This window comes from Thunnus albacares, chromosome 22 (genome assembly GCF_914725855.1).
Source record: "Thunnus albacares chromosome 22, fThuAlb1.1, whole genome shotgun sequence".
Lineage (NCBI taxonomy): Eukaryota > Metazoa > Chordata > Actinopteri > Scombriformes > Scombridae > Thunnus > Thunnus albacares.
The window spans coordinates 8,393,458-8,414,315 of record NC_058127.1 but is presented as its reverse complement, the minus strand read 5'-3'; the positions used below and the strand labels follow the sequence as shown (position 1 = coordinate 8,414,315).

General features: G+C 40.9%; 1 protein-coding gene across 3 annotated transcripts in view; it reads left to right on the top strand.

The window, feature by feature from the left end:
* si:ch211-200p22.4 (phosphatidylinositol-binding clathrin assembly protein) overlaps window positions 1-20,858 on the top strand; it is an 82,554-nt gene that overhangs the window by 40,169 nt on the left and 21,527 nt on the right. Inside the window, exons 3-14 of one of the 3 annotated variants that reach the window (XM_044341279.1) lie at window positions 2,797-2,872; window positions 3,195-3,297; window positions 4,757-4,850; window positions 5,220-5,331; window positions 5,849-5,955; window positions 8,682-8,723; window positions 10,683-10,703; window positions 12,389-12,474; window positions 12,621-12,744; window positions 16,509-16,642; window positions 18,401-18,501; window positions 20,225-20,335. In XM_044341279.1, coding sequence (XP_044197214.1) covers window positions 2,797-2,872; window positions 3,195-3,297; window positions 4,757-4,850; window positions 5,220-5,331; window positions 5,849-5,955; window positions 8,682-8,723; window positions 10,683-10,703; window positions 12,389-12,474; window positions 12,621-12,744; window positions 16,509-16,642; window positions 18,401-18,501; window positions 20,225-20,335 — 1,111 coding nt within the window. The remainder of the gene's footprint in view (window positions 1-2,796; window positions 2,873-3,194; window positions 3,298-4,756; window positions 4,851-5,219; window positions 5,332-5,848; window positions 5,956-8,681; window positions 8,724-10,682; window positions 10,704-12,388; window positions 12,475-12,620; window positions 12,745-16,508; window positions 16,643-18,400; window positions 18,502-20,224; window positions 20,336-20,858) is intronic. The other 2 variants (XM_044341280.1, XM_044341281.1) reach the window with 2 other exon arrangements.

Here is a 20,858-nt window from a genome sequence, read left to right as displayed (position 1 = left end):
ACATCTGACATTACCACATGAAAAAAAAAAAAAAAATCCACTTTTCAGTTTATATAATGGCATTAGCTCAAGGCCGAGCGAACACCGACGCCTGTCGAGATGTGTTTTCAGGTGAGTTTAAAGTTGAATGTGGTTGGAGTCGTCTTTTTCCACATTATGTGCAAGCAAGCACATTGTTCCTCTGCTTAGCCCGTGGTCTGTGAAATTCTTGAATCCAAAGGCTGTAGCTTATAACATAGATCCCACCTATGCTGCGTAGAAAATAGATTTAGTAGAAATAGAAAGTCTGAAGTAGGTGACAAGTCCTTAATGTGAGTTGCCAACCTGAATTTGAGCTGCTAGTTTGTTGGAAATATGGATGAGCTACCAACACCTGCTCAGGGACCAAAGCTCTTCTAAAGCTCTCACTATACACTGAATCTCCAGCTCCACCAAGAAGAAAGTTCACTTCATCATTAATATCTTAACATCGAGGTGCACTCACACTCAAAAAGCAGAGAATAACTCCATAGGAGCTGCTTACTGCCCAACAGTAAAATACAGAGGTTGTACTGGGGGGAAACTCTCAGGTGTTGAGAGTATGAAGATGTGTAAATGTGAGTCAAGGTGGAGCTGGAGAAAGAGCAGGCACGCTCAACAAAAAGCTTTCCTGGAAAACGGCGAGTAAGAATCTTCCAGCACCTGCTCGATGACATCAGATCCGTCAAAAAACGAACAAGCGGCTAGTGTTTTAAGAGTTGGAAGGGAAAGGACGGAGGGTTTCTGTTACACAGCATTGGAAAAACGTTGAAATATAAACAGGTATGTCCAAAAAAAAAAAAAAAAAAAAAAAAGTCTGTAAAAGATAGTGATGACATGATTCATCCCTTTCTAGAGACGGTTTTAGCTTTATATTTAATCTCATTAACATTTTCAAGGGGTCATTACGTAAGAAGTCATTATATTATGCTGCCAATCTTCTGCTTCCTCCCAAAGGTTAATTAATTTCTTTTTTGACCACTTCCTCTTGCCATTTGTCTTCCCTTACCAGATATGTGTGTTACTCAGAAGGAGTCCTTATAAATGAGTGGAAAAGAAACAGCAGGAGGAAAAGTTAATTTTTTTTTTTTTTTAAAACATAAGGAGAAGCAGCCTGAGGTGATTCAAGCAGTGGAGGTTAAAGCATTTGAAGCAGCAGGCGTAGCAGCGGGGAGACACGGGTTAAAGCCCTCCTCCCCGCTGAAGTTTCCCCAATCAACAAACCCGAATCCCCCAGCAGCTCCGAGGTTCGCGTTCTGCATTCGACCTCTGACCTCGGAAACCACAGGAAAAGAGAACTTTCACTATTTTCACAATTCTAAGACCGTAAAAAGTATTATTTAATCCTCGGTGCTGTAAAACATCTTCAGACTTCATGTCAGTGATGAACCCTATTGTTTTTTCTTACTAGCTGTTGGCTAATAAGCACAAACTATTACAACTGTCAGTGTGCATGTGTGTTTCAGTAGAGCAATTTTATCTTTTCAGTTATCTAAATAATATTTAAAATAAGAGAAGATGGGCTTTTTGTCCACCACTATGGTCCAGACTGAATTATCACAATAACTACTGGACATTCATGGTTCCCAGAGGATGAAGTCAGCTGGCGTTTGTGATCTCCTGACTTTTCTCCTGCTGCCACCTTGGGGTTGTTTTGTTTTTGGTTTTTTTAGTGAAATGTCTCAACTACTATTGGATGGATTGTCATTACATTTAGTACAGACATTCCTGGTCTCCAGAGGATGAATCCTAATTAGTTTGGCTACAAAATATTCATGTTTCCTCAATGATTCCCTGACTTTTCTTCTGCCGCCACCATGAGGTTGACATTTGTGGTTTTGAATGAAACATCTTGACAACTATTGATGGATTGTAATGAAATTTGGTACAAACATTCATGTTCCCACAGTATGAACTATAAAAGCTCTGGTGGTCCCTTCATTTTCTATCTGGCGGCATCATCATCATTTCAAAATTTGTATTTGTCCAATAGTTTGTTTTTTGACCAAACCTACAAAACTAATGACATTCCCATCAGCCTCAGCTACTTTATATGCAATAAAATTATGAAGTTATAAAGTTAAATTAAGTGCAAAAATGTCTTCTCACTGGTGGCAACCAATCTAGTTAGACTACAGGAGGCTACTTTGTGTGAATTTCCCTTTTAGTTGGACTATTTTTGGATTATTATGCTTTGTGTAATGAACCAGACAGTCTGATACTTCCCCTGTCTGAAGTCTTTGTCACGCACATGCATACATATATATCAAGTTTCTCTAATTCACCACCACAAACCGAAACCAGGTTTCTTGTTGATGTGACATTTAAGAAATCAGCTCGAGGAAGCCGACTGTAAACCGATCACCTAAGTGCATGTAAATGCACTGAAACTTGTCGGTTGCCGCTGGTTACCGATAGTCTCCATTGGGGTAATTTTGGGTGAAGTGTTTTGGTTGTTGTAGGAAAGGAAATAGTTCATCATTCACGATCGTTGTCTTTCTCATCCAGTATTCAAACCATCAACTTCACAATCAGAAATATCCCAAAATACAACAAATCCAAAGAGAATAAATCTCCTGGAAATTCCTCTTTTACATTCTTTAAAAGTTACAAACAAAGTTTTACAGCTAATGAGCAGAACCAATAAATTGTCATGTTGTATTAAGGTTTATTTGTCTTGTGAAGGCACAGCTGTTTCAGATTTTTATTTTTGGATCTCAAACCTTCCTTTCACAGAGCTTTAACTTTTCTTTATTTATTTTATCTGTCTTATCGCAGCGTTTCATCCAGTACCTGGCCTCCAGAAACACTCTGTTTAACCTGAACAACTTCCTGGATAAGGGAGCTCTGCAAGGTAAAGCACACTTCACCTTCTCTCTGCAAACTTCCTGTGAACATAATTCACATAGTTTTTGCTTTTGATTTGTTTTTAATGAAGCAGATCGGCAGGATTTTGCCTCGTAGGACAAACCCACGGGGTACCAGAATGTTTTAGACAATCGAGAGAAAGTGTTTAGAAGTCCAAATCGGTACTTCAATGCGGTTGATTATTTGATTTAAATTATACCATATGGTGCTGTTACAAATAAACAATCATTTGCAGCCGACTCAAACCAAACACTCTGTATATTTCCTTCATTCCAACTCGCTCGTCTCTCTCTCTCTCTCTCTCCAAGGTTATGACATGTCAACCTTCATCAGAAGATACAGCCGTTACCTGAACGAAAAGGCCATGTCCTACAGACTTGTGGCTGTGGATTTCACCAAGATGAAGAGGGGGTAAGAGAGGTTACACACACACACACACAAAACGACAGCCGCACTCATCATTTCAAACTCATCTCGTCACACACCAGGATACAGTGTTTAGCTTTTGGCACTAGAGCGAGAGAAAAGCAATAGGCAGAAACAAGACAGCCGAGGTTGTTTCCTCTTCAAAATCTTTTCATTTTGATGTCAACACTCAGTATCTATTATAGTAGAGTATTGTGTGAAGATGTTTTTAGACAACACAGGAAACGTCTTACTTCATTTAGAAGCTTCCTGTGTCGCAGGGCGCCGGCTCACAAATATTGCAGGAAAAAAAAAGTGTTTGGGTTAAACAAAGAAATGAACTAGTGTGAAAGCATTTAAAAAACATAAGAATTAAGAAATCTTTGACCTCAATTTAGTGTCTTATAATTTGTTTTGTTCTTTAAAGTAACACTTTGATATTTTTGAGGAATACACTTATTAGCTCGCTAGCTGAGAATAAGATGAGAAGATCGCTCCGACTCTCATATCTATGCACTACAGCAGCCCATTAGCTTAAAAGTTGTGGTTTTTCTAGAGGGAGGTTATGTGCTGCCACTTGGCTGGATGCTGTGATTTGCCAAAGTCTTTTCATCATCGCGAGGTTGCCAGGCAACCAGCTGCTACTCTAGGAAATCACTCTAAACTCCAGCCCCGTAAGACGACGAAATGTCATTTTTATATTACTGTTTGTGTACGGATTAAACAAATAAACAAAACATATAACATGCTAATTTGTGAGCTCTAGAGGTGCTAGAAGTTTTTTTTTTTGTCAGAGCCAGACTAGCTGTTTCTCCCCCCCTGCTTCCAGTCTTTATGCTAATCTAAGCTAATCAGCTGCTGGCTGTAGTTTAAGATTTAACGGACAGATCTAAGAGTTGGGAGCAATCTTTTCATCTAACTCTTGGCAAGAAAGCAGATAAGCGTCTTTTCCCCAAAATGTCAAAGTACTCCTTTTTTAATGTGAGCTATTGTACATGTATAAGACAAAATAAATGTAATATTTCAGTGCATCAACTAATCACAACACTTGCCAAGTTGGAGACTTGTGTGTGAAAGTGACAGTGGGTGCATCTTTTCTTGTGAAGATCATTTCAATTTCAGAAAGTCCTACCGCTGTGAAATGACACTGAATCCTTTGTCACGCTGATTCTACCGAGCAGCATCTCATTGATTATTTAAAAAAAAAAAAAATGTTTCAGTCGCCGTTTATCGCAAACCTTTCACTTCAAGAAGCTGTAAAGACTTCACATCACCGAGGAAACTATGCAAAACATTACTTTTCTTCTTATTCCCCGTAGTTTCTCATCACTTATTCATTCCTTGTCGTGTATTTCCTAATTTGCATCAACATTTGCATCAGAATTTCCCCCCCCAACAAGGTGCCCGCTACAATTCTGTGTGTGTGTGTGTGTGTGTGTTTGCTTCTCGTTTTATCTGTGTACAGGATCGACGGTGTGATGCGTACCATGAGCACAGAGAAGCTGATTAAGACGCTGCCCATCATTCAGAACCAGCTGGATGCTCTGCTGGATTTCCAGGTATTAAGTGTGTGTGTGTGTTGTTGTTGTTGTTGTTGTGTTTTGTATATATGTGTGTAATGTATGCTTGTCAAAGTTGTTTGCAAAGTAGAGACTCTATTCTGTCACCTGTCATTATTGATGGAGTAAAAAGAAGCATATTATGGTGACAGATTTGAAGTTTTAGCTGAAGTTTCACATCAGAATCAACATGTGTTTGTGCACTTAAATGAAATTGCTTTGTATGTGTTGATGTGTTTGCTTCATGCAAAAGTGGAAAAACATGTTTGCAGATGTTTGAAAGAGATATTTCCTTTTTTTTTGTGGAAAGATGTTGAAAGAAGTGATAGAGATGTCTTACATTGCTCTCTCTCTCTCTGTGCTCTGCAGGCCAACCCTAATGAGCTGACCAACGGAGTGATCAACTCAGCCTTCATGCTGCTCTTCAAAGACTCCATAAGGCTGTTTGCTGCTTACAATGAAGGGGTCATCAACCTACTGGGTAACACACACACACACACACACACACATATGATCATTCACACACACACACAGGATAAACACAACCTACAGCGAGTTTGTACACAGCCAGCTGATGCTCGCTCTCTCCTGGATGTGTCAGAAATGATGAGGTGAAAGTAAAAGCTACAGTTTGTTTTGTGCGTACACACACACACACACACACACACACACACACATTCGCTCATGTCTGGCAGATATGTAAACACAACAGCAGCACACACGCACACACCTGTGCACCAACTCTGGTTGTCACGGCAGCAGAGAAGGTTTTGACAAGCTGTCATGTAGCTGCTAAGTCATGCACTGATTGTTCCCGCCTCCTTTCTCCCTTCCTCACTTCCTTTAACGCTACCTCCTCCTCCTCCTCCTCCTCCTCCTCTTCTCCTTCATCTCGCTCACTCCTGGCCTTTTCACCCTCCTCCCTCCGCTTTCATCATCACTATCTGTTTTTTATTTTCTATCTTCCTCCTCTTCCACCCTCTCCTCCGTCTCTGCAGAGAAATACTTTGACATGAAGAAGAACCAGTGTAAAGATGCTCTGGACATCTACAAGAAATTTCTTTACAGGATGACGAAGCTGTCAGAGTTCCTCAAAGTGGCCGAGGTATATTCACACACACACACACACACACACACACACACACACACACACACACACACACACACACACACTTGCACTCACAGATGTACATAAACGTGCACACACACACATCACAGACAGGATTTCTTCAGTATTTTTTAAGTTCTACCCCTGGATTTTTTTTGGAAGTGCAACTCCCGTTCAAAGTACCTTTTTTTTTTTTTTTTTTTTACCTTTTTCCTCTCTCTTTCCTGTCTTCCTTGTCACCAACAACTGACACATACAGTACAACCACACACACACACACTCTCACACACACACATATACATATATAAACCCAAAATAACCCCAAGATGGAGGATGTGGTTAGGCGCTCCGTTAGCTCCCTATCCCTCCGCTCCCCACACTCCTCCATCTAATCCTCTCTACTCCCTCTCTCTTCCCTCTCTCTCCTGACAAAGACGGATGCTCGTGTGGCTCTCCTTCGCCCGGCGCCCACAGATCATCCCTCTTTCTTTCTCTCTTTCTTTCTTTTTCTTTCCCTCCCCGTACCCTATTTCCCTTTTCCCCCTTCCCTCCTTTTGTTTCAGCAGACTTGAAACAAGTGAGAATCAGCTACTGTAACGTCAGCGCAAGAACTACACGGGTGGCTCACACTCACTCACTCTCTCTCTCTATTAATGTACATTCAAATAAATTGTCCAAATCAAATTCCATTGTCTCATTATAATTAGGTTTTGAGGAGCTCCCTGGACAATTAATTCAAAAACAATAGAAACAGTAAACTAATAATGAGTTTCTCCATGTCTCAAATGTGTCAAGGCCTTTTTTTTAAAGCTTTACTCTGATGTGGAAATAGGTTTTCTAAACATATACCATCCATTTAAAGTATTACTCGGATCAGCCTCTCTTAATACAGCACTTTAAGGGACGTTAAGACTTCAAAAAAATCAACCTTAAAAGCACTCAAAGCATGCGTCGTTGACATCCTCACTGTGACAAGACCCGTGCAGAACATTTTAAATCCTTAATTTGACAAGTTTCTCAGTAGATTTAGCAGACTTTTTTCATAATAACGCAGGAAAAGCACTTTCACAGCCTGCTAGTACCATGAAAAGTGACATGAATGTGAACATGTGATACAGTATCTGTATTTATAGATGTTTTCGACCTTGTGCTGTAAAAATGATGTAGGTATAATGCTCTGCCGACAATCTAATAAGTCCTTGAAGACTGAACGTCTACATTAAGCCGGCTAGATTCTAAAATGCAGTTTTCATCTATGTTAAAACGGCAAAACGGGTGTTTCTCCTCCAACTGGGCATGTGCAGAGGACAGATGAGCAAATCAGGCACAGAAGAAGGAACAATATACCGCTTCTGTGTCTGGTTTTGTGACATTTCAGCGAGAGAACGGCGGTAGATAACGACGTTTAACTGTAAACAAGCTGTCCAGGTAGACAATAAAGAGAACAACACTCGCATGAAGCCGTACGTCACTGTTGTTGTTGTTTCTTCTTCCTCTTCATATGAAATGCTTGCGTTTATACAAAGTTCAGTTTTCCCTGCACATCTCCACACAGGTTAACACACTCTGGAGGCCGTTTTAGGAGAAGAAAAGCACAGTTTTAGTCTGGACGGAGGGTCTAACTGGAGAGAGAAAGTTTACGAATTTAGCCGGCTTAGCGTAGCGATTACAAATAGTCAGTTTGTTTTAATTTAGGTGCTTTTGCTGTGAAAAATGTAGCAGAAATAGTGACAATAGTGTACCGTAATTTAATTTTTTACATGTCTCCTTTAAAGGCAGACAGTCAATCTGATAGTAAGGCTTTAGATATCAAGATGTTGAGTGTATATATTGGTGTTTTTTTATCGGAAAGCTGCACAAAAAAAGCAGTTATGGTGAGGATTTAATTCAGTGTTTTCTGCTCACGTCCTTCATATTATTATATATTTCCTCCGTGGCTGACGTTTTAATTATTGAAATCAACAACTCAGACCTGGATTCACCCGGTTTGTCGATTGTCAGGGAAAGAAAAAGGTGCAGGAACAAAATCCATAAAAACAAATCTTAGCAAGACGTCTAGAACGGCATCGTTAGAGTCATTTGAATACAACTTTTATCAACTATTATCACTGTTTTCCATGAATAAAGCTGATGATAAAAAATATATTTCACAGAAAGAAAAAAAAACAAAAAACCCCAAGGCCATGTTCATGATTGTTAAACAGTCGAGGAGTTATTGTTCTTCATCTGTGTCCGAAGAGGTCGACATGTCCAACACAAATGTTTATCTGTCTGAGTCCTTTTTTCCCAGGTGATTTTTGGCGTAACTGTCCTTTTTTTTTATTATTATTATAAGTGTTTTTCAGTGTCACATCATCATCCACTCGTTCGCTCTCCCTCATTGGTCAGGCATATTTATATCACTGTTTCAGTCATCATGCTCATTCACTGTGAGGATTGGTCGATTCGTCGGCCAATCGAGATGTCGGAAAACTTTTTCTTGTTTATTTCTGTTGTCGTTTATGTTGACACTGCCACTGCATGAAGTAATGACTCCCTTGTTTTTTTGTTTTCTTTTCTCATCTTTCTTTTTTTTTTTTTTTTTTAAATGAACCCCTTTTCCCTTCTCTTTATTATTATTTTATTTTCTTCTCCATTTTTATCCCACCTACCTTTCTCCCCCCCCCCCCCCCTTTTTTTGTTTTGTTTTGTTTTGTTGATTTTTGTTTGTTTTTTGACGACAGCAAGTTGGAATAGATCAGGGTGACATCCCAGACCTCTCACAGGTCAGTGTACATCTCACCTCTCCACTTCCACTTTCTCTGATTCTCCTCGTTTTCTCGCTCTTCCCCCTCTCTCTCTCTCTCTCTCTCTCACCTTCTTCGACACTACATGTGGTCTCGCTGTGCTTTCATTCATCCACTCACACCTTATTTCACCCCCTACATATAACTGTACTCCCCCTCCATCCCTCTCCTCCTTCCTCTTACCAATCGTTCACTCATTCTCTCTTCTTCACTCGCTCGTTTTTTTTTTTGTTTTTTTTTTATTTCAAACAACCATCGCGTTTAACCTGATCTTACTGTTCGAGTCCAGGCAGCTCCCCTCTGGTTTGATTGATTCTTTCACTTTCCTGCTTTCTCTTTCACTTCTAAATGCTCGTTATAGATCCACCGACAGGCTGATGTGTGTTAAGTCGACCTGCTTAAACACTCCTGATGCAAGTTTTCGTCACGTGGATTCGAAAACCCCCCGAGCAACCGCGAACGAATGAAAGACCTTGAAACTATAAAAAACAATAATAGCCGCAACAACAAAGAGCTTAAAAAATACAAGACGGCATCGCTACGAGGGAAACAACTCCATGTTTTTTGTTTTTCTAATTGTCAAGGATAAAGTTGCCTTTTTTACCTAATTGTGAACACAAAGAATCGTGGTTTTCATCCTCCCGACGGTTTACGAGGGTCTAAGAGAGGCACACATATGAAGTTAATTTAATTTTGCATTTTAATCTGGTCATTTAAAATTCACTATCATTAAGAAATATGTAGATTTGCTTGTTTTATCTTCTTTGTAATCATAGTCTTAAAAAGATAGAAGCCGGAGCTGCAAGAAACAGTTGTTTTCATCAATTAATCTGCTGATTATTGACTCGATTTAGTCTTTTGATCTGTAAAATGTCTTGTTTCGTTTGACCAGCAGTCCAAAAAACAATCATATATTTTATTAACCGTGACAGAAAATACAGAAAAGCTGCAAATTCTTACAATTGAGAAGCATGAAGAAGAGAAAATTCAACGTTTTTTGCTTGAAAAAGGGCTTAAATTATAATATATCATTATTTTTGTTGATTCACTTCCTGTCAGATATCTTATCGATTCGACCGTTTTGACAAGCAGTTGATCATTTATGTGATTTACCAAACAAAAACGTCAAACATTTGCTGGTTACAGCTTACTAGATGTGAGGTATGATGCTTTTTCTATCATTGTAAATACGTTTTTTTTAAAAAAATAGAAGAATTTTGGGTGTTTTTGACAACCGATCAGATGAAACAAGCAGTTTTAAAAGTAGCAGGAAGTTCCAGCTGATATTCTTTCACTATTTTTTGACATTTCATTCATCAAAAATAACAACCGGACATGCAACAGTTTGATCTCTCACACAGATCGGCCTCTGATGTGACGGATCCACATTTTAATACAGTTTCTAGTCAGCGACCTCCCATTAAAATTTACTGTCACTAAATTTTTTTAGAGCCAAAAAAAAGATAGCAAAGGGTCGGCAGCAGCAGCAGACGTCTGAGTCGAGGCGTCTGAATCGGGAGATAAAAACATGAATAGGTGCATCCCTAATAACAACTGACAGATTTATTGATGTAATCATTTGTTGCAGCTCCGGTTTACAGTTTACTAAACCACAGGTACTTTTGCCACATAGTGATACTGAAAAGTTGGCAACCTGCGGTGCTTTTCTGCCTCAAGAAATCTTATTAAAAAAAAAAATCACACACAAACACTGTAAACTGTAACGTTTAACGGCCTCAGCAGAACACGACCTTGGCCACGCTTTACTAAAAAATCATTACAGAGTGTAAAGCTGGAAGTTAACAGCATGTGAATTGACTATGTGGGTGTTTGAACTCAAGAGTAAAGCTGCACAGTTTACTGTAGTCGTTAAATAGACTTTTTTTTTTTTTTTTTTGTTGTTGTTGTTGTTGTTGTCTTCTCCCTCCTGTGTCGCAGAAAACAAAAGGATCATACATTGTAGGTGGTGGGTTGCATACTGTATTGCTTACCTCCTCCAACCTGCTAAACCCTCCCGCATGAACATCATACTTCCTCACAGTGTGTGTGCGCGTGTGTGTAACCGCACACTTACACCTCATACACTCACTAGCATGCTTTTTATTTGTTTTTCTTTTTTTTTTTTTTTTTAACGTGGAGTGTCGGGATGTTGACTCAGTACAATATGTGTGTGTGTCGGCCCCCAGGTGGCTTGCTCGTAGCTCTCACACACACACACACACACACGCACGCTTAGACTCACAGCAAAACCCGCGCACGCAGAGCTGTGGCACGACAAGCGAAAAAAAGGCCATGAAACCTCATGAATAGAAAATGAGGCTTCACCCCTTCTGCTTCCTCCCCTTCCCATCTTCATCTGCATGAAAGAATCCCTGCACCGGGTTTTCCACTCACTCATTTAAATTCCATCCCCTCCTTTTTTTAGATGTTGTTTATTTTCATATTTGTCATGCACGACATCGTCGCTTTCAACATGCATGGCGGAGGTACTTTAATATCGGATGACCCGAGTATTACCGTGTAATCATTACACACACAAAAAAGGAACATGAGAGCGGAGAAAGGGGTGTTTTTTTTTTTTTTTTTTTACCTTGTCCTCCACGTCTCCGTGCCTTCCAAAGTTAGAGCTGTTACTAAACGCCTTTTGAGATAAAAGCAAAGCAACAACTTGTCAAGAGCTGAGGAGAAACAGACACCCTGCTCTGTGTGTGTGTGTGTGTGTGTGTGTGTGTGTGTGTGTGTGTGTCAGAGCTAATATTGACCAGGCAAGGTCTTCCTTTTCACCTATTCAAACCCACTGACAGTTGAAGACGGTCTCTTTCTCGCCTAAAAGTCACTGTTTCTTTAACAACCAGGCAACCAGTTTTGGCAAGAACCCACCGTCTAGCCAGCCGCAAAGGAATCACGAGCCAAAACACTCCCAAATGTGTGTGTGTGTGTGTGTGTGTGTGTGTGTATGTGTGTTTGCGTGCATGCCTGCAAACCTACCGACAGCACACTTCACATTCTTGCGGATGGAGAGACAGACATGACGTTGTCATATTTTCACAGTGGAAGAATTTCCTCTCCTCCGCCAGCTGAAATCAGCTCAAATGAGAGCTGAACTATTTCTTTCTCTCTTTTCTGTGTGTTAAAGTTTTAGATCTGAAAAAAAAAACAACTGATTTTTACAGTTCAAATAACGCAGCTGTCTCGCTCGCTTTTTTACCTTCTTGTTTCCAGCGTGTTTTTTTTTTTTTTTTTTTTTTTGAGCAAGAAGTGGCGCGACCTCTCCTCCGCTCTCTCCCACCTTTTTCCTCGTTCTTTGTTTTCCAACCTCCTCCTTTGTTCTCTCTCTCTCTCCTTTGAGTCTCCTGCTAACAGTGTGAGTGTTTGCTGCATGTTGCCATGGCTATTCTTGGAGCCTGATGCACTCTGTTACCTTCCTGTGAGACCAACTAACTCTGGGTGCTGTGTGTGTGTGTATATGTGTGTGAGAGTGTGTGTGTGTAACTGTATGTGTAGGCGGGTCTTTTTAGTGCATATGAGTGAGACAGAAAGAGAGAATGATTTTCTAACAAGTTCAGCTGATTTCTTTCCTCACTTTTACCCCCCCCCCCCTCCTCTTCTTCTTCTTCTTCTTCTTACTATCTGTGTTTCGTCAGGCCCCCAGCAGCCTCCTGGAGGCTTTGGAGCAGCACCTGGCCTCTCTGGAGGGCAAGAAGACCAAGGAATTGAATGCAGACACCAGGTAGACATCTTAATTACCCGCCAGTTACATCATATCGCAACCCAAAGTACAGTTATAACAGAAACACACCCAGAAAAGTCGAATAGAATGAAAAAAAAAAGAATAAAACATCTATATTTCCTCCATCCTTGCCTCCCGCGTCGCAGAGCATCCACCCTGTCCAGCGCCGTCTCGTCTCTCTCCTCCACCGGCATGTCATTCAGCCGCATGGATGAAAAGGAGAAGCAGCAGGCCCTGGAGGAGGAACAGGCCAGACTGCAGGCTCTTAAGGTAACCGGTTTGATACTTATATTGAATCAAAGTAGGGGGGTCAGAGTCAGCGCTGTAACAGCAGAAAGGCCAGCAAGCAGCAGCAGGTCTAATAGTTACTGCTGTCACCCCCTTTTTCTTCTTCTCTTGCTCTGATTCAAGCAGCTCTCAGCAGCTCTGAATGTTAGCTGGATTTGTAAGGGAGGCGTTGAGTCAAACACATTCAGTGCTTTAAGTAATTAAAAGATCGATTCAAGTAGAAGAACGTTGGTTATCCATGTCTAACTTAGCATCTTGCTAATACCAATAAAGAGGATTCTGGTCATTTAAAATTCACTATCATAAAGAAATATGTAGCATTGCTTGTTTTATCTTCTTTGTAAAAAATAGAAGCCGGAGCTGCAAGAAACAGTTGTTTTCATCAATTAATCTGCTGATTATTGACTCGATTTAGTCTTTTGATCTGTAAAATGTCTTGTTTCGTTTGACCAACAGTCCAAAAAACAACGATATATTTTATTTACCGTGACAGAAAATACAGAAAAGCTGCAAATTCTTACAATCGAGAAGCACGAAGTAGAGAAAATTCAACATTTTTGCTTGAAAAAGGGACTTATATATATTATTATTTTTTCAGATTTTGCTCACACCCTCCAAAACCAGACATGGTAATTATCAGACTTTTTCCCCCCCCTGTAATTTCTAGAACCACAGTAAACAAAACATGTAAACGGTCAAACACGAGATGAAAATAATATACTGTACATTTGAGACGGTAGATATTGGATACAGAGAGCCTCTTTCAGGCTACGTGTGGGCAGACAAGGATTTGTTCTCAGATGATCTGAACTACAGAAACACAAAAATTCAACACTCAAAATGACAAGTGTAACTGCAGTTATTGTCCTAGATTTAAAACCCTGCCGTGACTGTGCTAGCAGAGAGAGAGAGAAAAAACTGCAACCACATATAACACTTGAGCTCTGACAAAAGGCACATATTGCTAATACAAAAAATAAAAAAAACTACATACAGTGCTCCAGTTTGCTGTGCTGTAGAAATCATACTGACTATGTGGCTGCTGAAGACTGCAGATTGCACGGCGACTTTGCTGTTTGGTGAGTTTTTTTTTTTTTTTGAACCGCGGTTGAGGATAAAGGCCAAAAGTCTCACGGGCGAGCCGAGCAATAGAAAAGTCAAGTGTAAAATGTGTTGACATTTCTTGCTCCAGCCCTGGGAGTCCTCCCTTACAGCAAACTGTAATTGAGTAAGAGCAGCGAAGGCTACAAAACAGGGGGGGCACACACGGCCGCACGGCTCTGTTGTGAGCGAGCGTGCACGAGTTGGGGGCGCGCGCGTGTTAAGCGTGCTTACATCCTGGTGGAGAAGATACAGTATGTGTCTAGTAGTGTTGCCAGTATCTGTGTGAGCTTTGTTGATCTCTCTCTGTGTGTGTGTGTGTGTGTGTGTGTGTGTGTGTATATGAAGCATACCCTGGCAGATTAGAACGCAGTATGTGCTGCCAGCGTATCTCAGTGTGTTTGTCTGCGCACGCGGTTGATTGGATTTTAGCGCGCTGTTTACTCCGTGCCCTTGGTTGCCCTGTTTCTGCCAAGGTCCACCGATTTACCTTTGGGTTTTAGTTAGAAAGGAGAGAGAAGATAAAGCGAGAGTAAGAGAGAGAGAGCGCCGAGGTCAGCAGGGGTCGCCCGAATACTCTAGTCCAGCTGTCTGCGAGCTCTGGCGTCCATATGGACTCAACACGCACATACACACTCATTACAAACACACACATACACACACATACACACACTGCTACTGTCCAGCTGGGGCCTTAGCCCAAACAATAACAGCAGTTCCCATTTGTTCCTCGCTACACTGTCAGAATATAAATGAAGAGGAGTCGGCCCCGGCTCAGGCTGCTACAGCAGGAGATTGTGTTTATTAATCTGCTCAAAGTCCAAATTCCTTTTTTTAAAGGTTGGGGAAGGTTGAAAAGTAAATTGGAATTTCCATAGTTTAAAGTTTTTGAGCCGAATTAAAACACCCGCGTCGCCTCGTATTAATAAAAACCGACAAAAGCTGCCGTGTGAGAAACAGCATTTCCATCCCCGCTGTGACCGTCCGTAGTGGAAACGTACACTTCTGTTGTGCTGTAAATTGCCTCACTTGTCTACCAAACAGAGCATGTTCTGAAAGAGGATTGGAGGAAGAAGAAGAAGAAAAAAAACTGTTATTAGGTCATTGTAGCAGCAAAAGTAATAAGATCCAGCGGGAAATATAGAAACATGGAATATAAAGACAGAAATCCTGTGTGAGATGAGCAATAAAACAGCAAAACTCAGTTAACCTGTTTTATAAACTGCATGGACAGAAAGTACTTTTTTTTGGGAAGGGGGGGGAGGGGATTTACAGCCACTTTCATTTCACATAACATTTAAAATGTGTTGTCATAGGAAGTTGTTGACAGTCAGATTTCCCCCCATGCTGTTACCAGCAGGCATCAAACTGACCCCGAAGCTGCCTTTTCAAAAATCCATGCAAGAAATGAAAGTCTGGAGGACGGCAAACGTGTAACTTCAAAGTACCGCAGTGTTGATCTTGGCTCAGCGGGTATTTTATTTCCTGTGTTATCCAGTCGCGGGAGGGAGGGGGAGGGGGGGGGGGGGGTTCTTACCTGAGAGCGGGTTTTTGACACTGTAAAGCATTTATTAGTGAACTGATAGTGAAAATATCAGCAATATTTTCGCCACCGTCTGTGCTAAATGAAAGAGATACACAGGTACGGTCGTGTGTCTTTGCTCGATCGTCTCCAATCAACTGAAAACGCTGCAAAAACTGGAAACCTGTGGGTTTTGTTTATTTTTTTTTTTTTGTGTGTTTCAGCTCAGCTTTAGCAGCGGTCGGAGCTTTGCTGATGTTTGTGTTTGTGTCACCGGAGAGAACAATAGTCTGCGTTTTAGCTGCACCTGGGTCTCAGCAGCACAGGGTCAAACACCGTTAAAGACGGGCTGCAGCTTTTTTTTTTTTTTTTTAGAATCACAAGAAAAGAGTTTTTTTGTCACTAGAAATCAATATAATTAGTTTTAAAGTACTTTAAACTAATTGTCTGTCAATATATTGTTGTGTATGCTGAATCCAGCACCATCAGGCAACCTTGGCAGGAGAAACTGAGCAATAAACCCGCTCTGGAAAGTCTTTTTGGAGACAGGCCTGGCTTCTAGTCTTACATTTAAAGCCAAGAAACTATCTGAATATCACCAAAGCGCACATATTTACACACACACACACACACACACACACATATATATACACAATGCCTCTTTTATTTCTTCACTCATTACGACCCGACAGCGAGCATGTTCAACACGAGATGTTTGACAAGACCAGAAGGGCTCTTAACACGAGAAGTTACTTGTCAGCAGCAGAGCATAGCTGGCGTTAAATAGGCTTCATGAATACTGGATAGAAATATTTCATTTCACATGTTGTTTCGTCTGCCTTTGTGTTTGTGTCGCACCTTTTTTTTTTTTTTTTTTTTTTAGAGTGTGTATGTATCCGCTGGAGTGTGTGTGTGTGTGTGTGTGTGTGTGTGTGTGTGTGTGTGTAATTTTCCAGGATTTGCGTTTACTGGAAACAAGACTCCTATTCATTTCCAATGGGAAATGACTGTTTAACCATTGTCTTCCTCATCACATTGTGGTGTTTTTCTCTCTCTGTGTGTTTTTTTTTTTTTTCCTGGTTTTGTGTGTGTGTGTGTGTGTGTGTGTGTGTGTGTTTTCTAGGACCAGCGCCTGAAAGAGATCAGCATGCAGACTCCGCCCTCTGCCTCCCCCAGCAGCCAGTCGATAGGCAGTGCCAACAACAACCACGTCACACAAACCCCAGAGTTGTTCAGCTCCACGATGTCTGCCAACAGGTGCGCGCGCACACACACACACACACACACACACACACACACAAGAGGCAAAAACAGACTAGTTAGGCAAAAAGATAAATAAGAGATCCACCAATTAAAAATGTAGTGCTTTTGAAGAAGTCCTCTCCATTTCTGAAACATGGAATAATAAGTAATATATGTAGTTTGATAGGTAGGTAGATACATGGTTAATACTACAATTCCCAGAATTCCTGGAGGCAGCAAACACACCTTGAGCAGCTACTTTGACAGAAATACAGGCGAGCAACTGGTTTATTTGTTTACAGCGCAGCCAAACAATCACACACTTCCAATACTTCCATTAAAGCAAAAATGTAAATCCAACATTTATATATCTTGTCTCTCCTTCACACACTCCGCTGCTTCGCTCCTGGAAGAGGTCAAAATTATTTTCTTTGGCAGTTTTAGGTGTTTTTTTTTTTTTTTTTTTTTTTTTTGAGCTCTTCATCATGTGTGACAGCAGCAGTAATTTTTGGCTACTTGACAGCTCGGTCCGCAATCTGATCTCGCGAGCAACGTAATTGTCTATTCCACCTCCCCCCCTCCACCCCCTCTCCTCTCCTCCCTCCACTTGTTCAAATGTAATTTCCAGAATAAAACATTCAGAGCCAATACGGTAATTGCCTTTTTTCTGTCATGCCAAGATCAACCAAGAACTGATTTTCATCTTTTTGCATACGGTAAAGTTTGTTAGATGATGAGGTGAGCAGCTTTTTTCTCCTTTTGTTCCATTCCTCTCTGCGATATTTATAACTGATGCACTGAAATCCAGACTTATTTTGTGGACACATTTTGATATATTATTACCGCCCTTGTTTTTTTTTTACCCAGTTGAACATTTTTAATATTAAGCAGCAGAAGGAAAACGCTAATTTAACACCGTGTCAGGAGAGCCAACGGTAAACAACGAGGCTGATTATTAATGAGATAACATTCAAAAAGCTGAACTACACGCTGCCATGTTTTCTTTTTTAATCCCGCTACATAGAGACATAACTGCAGAATGTAAACACTTTATATTGCCGCCGCTGCAGAAAAAATAGCGACTATGAATAGCATCAACAATAAGTATATATATAACTTTAAAAAGGTCAAGATGAAACGCAGTAAAGTAATTAGCGTCAAGTCAGTCAAAAATGGTTAACACGTTCAAAACAAAACAGACTTGTTGTTATTATTTAAAAAGCGTCTCAGTCTGCTGTGACTCTCAGACATCCAGCGATGATGATGAACAGGTTTTTTTTTTTTTTTTTTGGAAATAAACCTCCTCCTTATGTAAAGTAATACTTACAGTCAGTATTTAAACTCTTAAGCTGTTTTTAAGTTGCCCGCTGCAACAAAAAAAATCCCCCCGCATCACACCCCTCGACTTGAGTCCATCCAGCCGTAATAGAGTTACAGTGAGACTATTTATTCTTGATAATCAGACTAGAATTTATACTCGACATAAGCGCGCGCGCGCACGCTTCTGAATTTAATGCTCCTAACTGTTTTATTGGCTTGTGGAAGTTTTTACAGCCCTTCTGAGAGTGAAGATTAATCCTTATCTGTGACAAATGAACATTTTTTTAGTGGTGCCTTCAGATATTTACGCCCAATTGATTAAATATTAACGCCAAATCTCCATCTGTCCTCTTCGTTTCTCTCTGCTTTTGCTCTGTTTTATTTTCCTTTTCCGTCCATCACTCCTCTCCTCTCCTCCTTTTTTTTCTACTTCCTCTCTCTCTCTCTCCTCAGTGTGCCCAACCTGAACAGTGACCTGTTTGATCTTCAGCCGGCCTTCATCCCTGCTGTGCAGAGCACTCCTTCCATCTCCACCGCCAACAGTGCCTGGGGAGGTACGCTACTGACAAGCAAACACACACACACACACACACACACCTCTGCATTAAACATATATATGAAGTCAGATATAGATGTACACACAAATAAGTTTACTTCTGAGCAAAAACTCACTCAACAATATAATTAAATTTTTTTTTCCAGCAGCCCTTCTAGGAAGATATATTCCCTCCGGGTAGTCATTCACGTATCTACCCATCCATCTGTCAGTCCATCCATTTGTCTATTTATTCAAACCATCCATCCGCTCGCCATCATTCTCTCGATTTTTTTTCCTCAGAAGCTAATGTTGCGTGACCCCGAGCCGGCATCTCGTGGAGAGTCGACACACAGTTCAACCGGTTTTTGTGTACGGGCGTATCGTAAATATTCACAGTATTTTGTAATAATAAATCCCGTAACCATGTGTTCACACTCTAAACAGCTCAATAAACCAGAGCGTGGAAAATGTCAGCAGTGATTCAAACTCTCTCTCTCCTCGTTTTCTCGTTTGTCAGAGTGGAAAATGTTTCCCGCCGCGGGGGAAAAAAAACGCCGAGCAACAACATACACTTTCACATATGAGCTCTGCTGTACAGTGTGTGTGTATATATCCAGCATGAGTTGTCATTTCAGCCTGCAATCAGCTCGCTCAAATCAAAAAAAAAAAAAAAAAAAAAGTAGCAGGAAGATGCATCTGGCGGCGCTGTTAGCGAAGAGTATTAAACCGAGCGCAGAGGATTAAAACTGAAGCCATTTAGAAAAGAGTTGGGCCAGACTTCAGAGACGGAGCTAGCTTTAGATATCAGCCTTTCACACCATCAGCGGCTCCGACACAGGAACTGAGATAACTATCCCCCCTCCCTTCCCCGTGCTTCTCTCAAGAAGAACACAAGGAATACTTTACTTCAGTTAAACGTCCGAGGATGTAAACGTCTTAGACACAGATGAAGTTTTCACAGTCAGAACGCAGAATAAAGGAAACTTTTCATGCCTTTTTTTTTTTTTTTTTTTTTTTTGGCACGGCAATAATAGCAGAACTGATGAAAAGAGAGAAAATCGCCTTATACCTACATGCATATAATTACACAGAAATAGTCTCAACATTTAAGTTAAGAGCAGGTTACATGCACTTAAAGGCAAAAAACATTAGAAAAAGGTTGTTTAATCAGCTCTAAATCATCTTAATTAAAGGTTCCATCCCTGCCATGTTCACTGAAAGGTTACCTGTAACAGCTACATGCCTATAAATGGTAACCGTGGCGATCTGTTTTTGTGAATCCTGTCGTGTGTATTCTTGTTTCGAAGACAACCGCTCCTCCGAAAGCCCTAATCCCCAACAGGGATGCAGATGAAGACGGGAAAAAAAAAAAACAAAAGGTGCATCAGTGGATTTCCTCTCGCGCGGGCTTAACTCTCCCCTGAAAGCCTGACATTCCCGACAGCACAGCCTCGAATCCCAAGTTACTAAGCAACAACAATGCAGCCGACACGGCAGTACGCTGGAGACTGTAATGTCCCCCCCGTTCCTAATCTAATGGGATTAGTTTAGTGGGAGGTGGTGGAATCCTTACCAGAGCAGAGCTATGGTTTCAACACTATCTGATGTATATATCTCCCTCTCTTTTTTTTTTTTTTAAATAAAACCTTGTCAGATAAAGCTATTCCTAAAGGGGAAAGTCATCTGCCAACTGTTATCTCACGCAGCTGCTTTAACAAACATTTAACTACATCCCTCAGGATTGGAGAGCCAGCCTCTGCAGCAGACCGCCACGGCCATGACCGTAGATTTCGATGCTGTGTTCGGGAGTAAGGCCGCGCCCAGCGACAACGGCCCGCAACCTGCACCCGGTAAAAGCCCACCCCTCCTCTCTCTCTCTCTCTGTCTGACTGTCCAGGCAGAGCCAGACTGAAAACTAAAACCTTTTTTTTTTTTGGCTTTTTCGCTGGCAAGCACGGCCGTAGCGTTTAACTAACCCTCTGACTAGTTCCAGGAACTTGTGGTTGTTCCTTTCACTGGGTGGGCGTTTTGTAGCTTTCCAGCTCTGCCAAATAGCTTGTTGTTCCAGTATATAGTTTCTAATAGCTAACTTTTATAACACCAGTTCAAACAATCCAGACTTGGGTGTCAGTTAACTTTTTAATTCAGGTAATTTAAAGAGGTGGATTTGCTTCAGAAATGGAGTAACCATAGAAATAAAAGATTGTTTTTTTTTTTCCCACATGCATTTTTGGAGCACACATCCATTCTTTCTGGTTTTATTTCCATTGATCAAACCAAAAGTTAACTGATCCCAGAGTCCTGCTTTTCCTTGGTAACTCGTCTATTTTTTTTTGCACGGTTCCTACACATGTCTGCAATTTCTACAAATTC